Source organism: Rutidosis leptorrhynchoides, chromosome 4 (genome assembly GCF_046630445.1).
Source record: "Rutidosis leptorrhynchoides isolate AG116_Rl617_1_P2 chromosome 4, CSIRO_AGI_Rlap_v1, whole genome shotgun sequence".
Lineage (NCBI taxonomy): Eukaryota > Viridiplantae > Streptophyta > Magnoliopsida > Asterales > Asteraceae > Rutidosis > Rutidosis leptorrhynchoides.
The window spans coordinates 10256227-10259764 of record NC_092336.1 but is presented as its reverse complement, the minus strand read 5'-3'; the positions used below and the strand labels follow the sequence as shown (position 1 = coordinate 10259764).

The 3538-nt window shown below is 39.4% G+C and overlaps 2 protein-coding genes across 2 annotated transcripts; both read right to left on the bottom strand.

The window, feature by feature from the left end:
- Positions 1-473: 473 nt before the first annotated feature.
- LOC139840399 (uncharacterized) lies at positions 474-818 on the bottom strand. Its single transcript, XM_071830669.1, has one exon. The coding sequence runs from the start codon at positions 816-818 to the stop codon at positions 474-476; it is 345 nt and encodes a 114-aa protein (XP_071686770.1).
- Positions 819-905: 87 nt separating this feature from the next.
- On the bottom strand, positions 906-3264 carry LOC139840397 (uncharacterized). Its single transcript, XM_071830667.1, has 4 exons — positions 2958-3264; positions 1971-2204; positions 1665-1871; positions 906-1213 (listed from the first exon to the last, which is right to left on the bottom strand). The coding sequence occupies exons 1-4, from the start codon at positions 3262-3264 to the stop codon at positions 906-908; spliced, it is 1056 nt and encodes a 351-aa protein (XP_071686768.1).
- Between the last annotated feature and the right edge of the window lie 274 nt (positions 3265-3538).

Below are 3538 nucleotides of genomic sequence, written 5' to 3'. Positions count from 1 at the left end.
AAGGGGTTTCCTTCATTGGAAGGAAATCTCTTCCGTGATACACACGGGTATTTACCAGTTATCTGAAATACGAAACACCACATTAAATGGTCCAAATGAGGTCCAAATTAAATAAACAAACCTGTTCTGTGACCCTTGTCACAAACTGGTCTCAACTATATAATTAAAAAATTATAAATATATAATTATTAAAATAACATATAATAACACACAAGGGTAACTAGGACAATTACCACTATGTCCAATGTGAGGTTGTTACAAATCTACCCCCCTTAAAGGAGATTCCGCCCTCGGAATCTGGTCAAGGTTAAACAAACGAGGGTAACGAGTTGTCATCAACTCTTCTGTCTCCCATGTTAGGTTTGAACCTAAGATGTGCTTCCACTCAACTAATACCATCGGTATCTGCTTATGCCGTAACTTAGTAATCTTCTTGTCTACAATTCTTACAGGCTCTTCCACTAACTTCTTATTCATATCAACTTCTTGTCTACAATTCTTACAGGTTCTTCCACTAACTTCTTATTCATATCAACTTTCAAATCTTGCAGTGGTAGAATCTGAATTTCATCGTCTACCTTGCACTTACGAAGATAACACACATTGAGTGTGTTGTGAATACCAGCTAACTCAGCAGGAAGATCTAATACTACTGTCTGATCATTGAACACCTGTTGTATTCTAAACGGTGCAATGTAACTCGGAGCTAATTTGCCCCTTTTACCAAAACGAATGACTCCTTTCCATGGCGATACTTTCAAGTATACCTGCTCACCTACGGTGAAAATAACTGGCCATCTGCGCGAATCGGCGTACATCTTTTGTCTATCTCTTGCGGCTTTCAATTTCTCGCGTACAATTGCTACTTTCTCGGCAGTTAACTGTACAATCTCTGGACCCACAAACTATTTCTCTCCAGCTTCTAACCAATAAGTCGGCATTCTACAGCGACGACCATAGAGCATTTCATAGGGCGGCATGCCTATACTAGAGTGATACGAGTTGTTGTAAGCAAATTCAATCAAAGGTAGATGAGAATCCCACGATCCTCCATATTCTAATACACAAGCTCTTAACATATCCTCTAACGTCTGAATAGTACATTCACTTTGACCGTCTGTTTGAGGATGATACACTGTGCTGAGATTAACTCGAGTACCCAAATTCTCCTGAAAACTCTGCCAAAAATTAGACACGAACCTTGAATCCCTATCTGATACAATAGATAATGGTATTCTATGTCAAACTATAATCTCATTCACATATAGTTGGGCTAACTTGCTGAGCGAAGCTGTCTCACTTGTGGCCAGAAAATGCGCGCTTTAGTCAATCTGTCAACTATCACCCAAATCATGTCATGACTTTTCTGGGTTCGGGGTAATTTTGTACGAAATCCATCGTTATGTGCTCCCACTTCCACTGAGGAATCTCAAGTTGATGTAATGACCCGTAAGGTTTCTGATGTTCAGCTTTTACTTGAGCGTGTATATGACACTTTTCCACGTAATGCGCGATATCTTTCTTCATTGTTGGCCACCAATATAAAGGTTTCAGATCATGATACATCTTCGTGCTTCCAGGATGGATAGACAATCTCGATTTGTGAGCTTCATTCAAGATTAAATCCCTCAATCCTCCGAGCAAAGGAACCCAAATTCTGTTACTCAAAGTTTTTAATCCACGAGAATCATTAATTAAATCTACTTTTCGCTTTACTAATATCTCAGATTTCAAATGTTCATCCTTCAAGGCTTCTAATTGTGCTATCTTTAATCGATCAATCAAGTCTGACACAATCTTAATTCGCATGAATTTTACATTGTCTGTGGATTTTTTTCGACTCAAAGCATCTGCAATGACATTTTCCTTTCCTGGATGATAACAAATCTCACAATCATAATCCTTGATCAGCTCTTGCCACCGTCTCTGGCGCATATTTAATTCTTTTTGCGAAAATATATGCTGAAGACTCTTGTGGTCAGTACAAATCACACAATGAGTGTCGTAAAGATAAAGCCTCCATAATTTCAATGCAAATACAACCACAGCTAACTCTAGATCATGTGTCGGATAATTTCTCTCATGAGTTTTCAACTGTCTTGAGGCATATGCAATCACTTTCTCTCTCTGAATTAACACACAACCCAATCCGGCTAATAACGCATCACAATACACAACAAAATCTTCTGTACCCTCAGGTAATGCTAAAATCGGAGCTTGACACAATAACCGTTTCAATGTCTGAAAGGAATTTTCTTGTTCATCGCTCCATCAAAAAGTTACATCTTTCTTGGTTAACTTGGTCAATGGACCCGTGATCTTTGAGAAATCTTTAATAAACCTTCGGTAGTAACCGGCTAAACCTAGAAAACTCTTAATCTCTGTCGGAGTTTTCGGTGAATTCCAATTCATTACCTCTTCTATTTTAGATGGATGGAATTTGATACCCTCTTGGCAGATAACGTGACCCAAAAACTGCACTTCTCTTAACCAGAACTCACATTTAGAAAATTTGGCGTACAGCCTTTCTCGTTTCAATAGTTCTAACACTTGTCTCAGATGTATAGCATGTTCTGATTCTGTCTTTGAATAAATCAAAATATCATCGATAAATACTATCACGAATTTGTCGAGAAACTGTCTACACACCCGATTCATTAAATCCATGAATATTGCTGGCGCATTTGTCAACCCGAACGGCATAACTAAAAACTCGTAATGACCGTATCTTGTACGAAAAGCTGTCTTTGGAATATCTTCCTCGGCTACACGAACCTGGTGATAACCTGATCGTAGATCAATTTTAGAGAAGTACGATGCCCCTTGTAGCTGATGAAACAGATCATCAATTCTCGGCAATCGGTACTTGTTCTTCACCGTTCTTTTATTTAGTTCTCGGTAATCAATGCACAAACGGAGAGTTTCGTCTTTCTTCTTCACGAACAACACTGGAGCACCCCATGGTGAAGAACTTGGCCGAATAAACCCACGATCTAGCAACTCCTGAATTTGCGACATCATATCACGAATCTCGAACGGTGCTAATCGATACGGAGCTTTAGCAACTGGTGTGGATCCTGGCAACAACTCGATTTTATATTCTACTTCCCTAACTGGCGGTAAACCCGGAAATTCATCTGGGAAGACTTCTGGGAATTCGGACACTATCGGGATATCAGACACGGATTTCTTCTCTTTCTTTGCGTCGATCACGTATGCTAGAAACGAATCACACCCCTTGGCTAACGATTTCTTAGCTTTCATCATCGAAATTAATGGATAATTAAACCCGCCCCGTTCACCTCGGGCCACAGCACGTGTCCCATCGGGCAAAAGAAAATAAATTATTTTCTTATCACATTTTATACTTGCTTTATGGCAGCCTAACTAATCCATACCTAATACGACATCAAAGCTTGGTATAGGCATAACAAGACTAGTCATAGGGAATTCATTCCCATCTATTTCAATGGTTACTCCAGACACAGAGGTTGTGACTGGAACCGTTCTACCATCACCCACTTCTATTCTTAAAGGT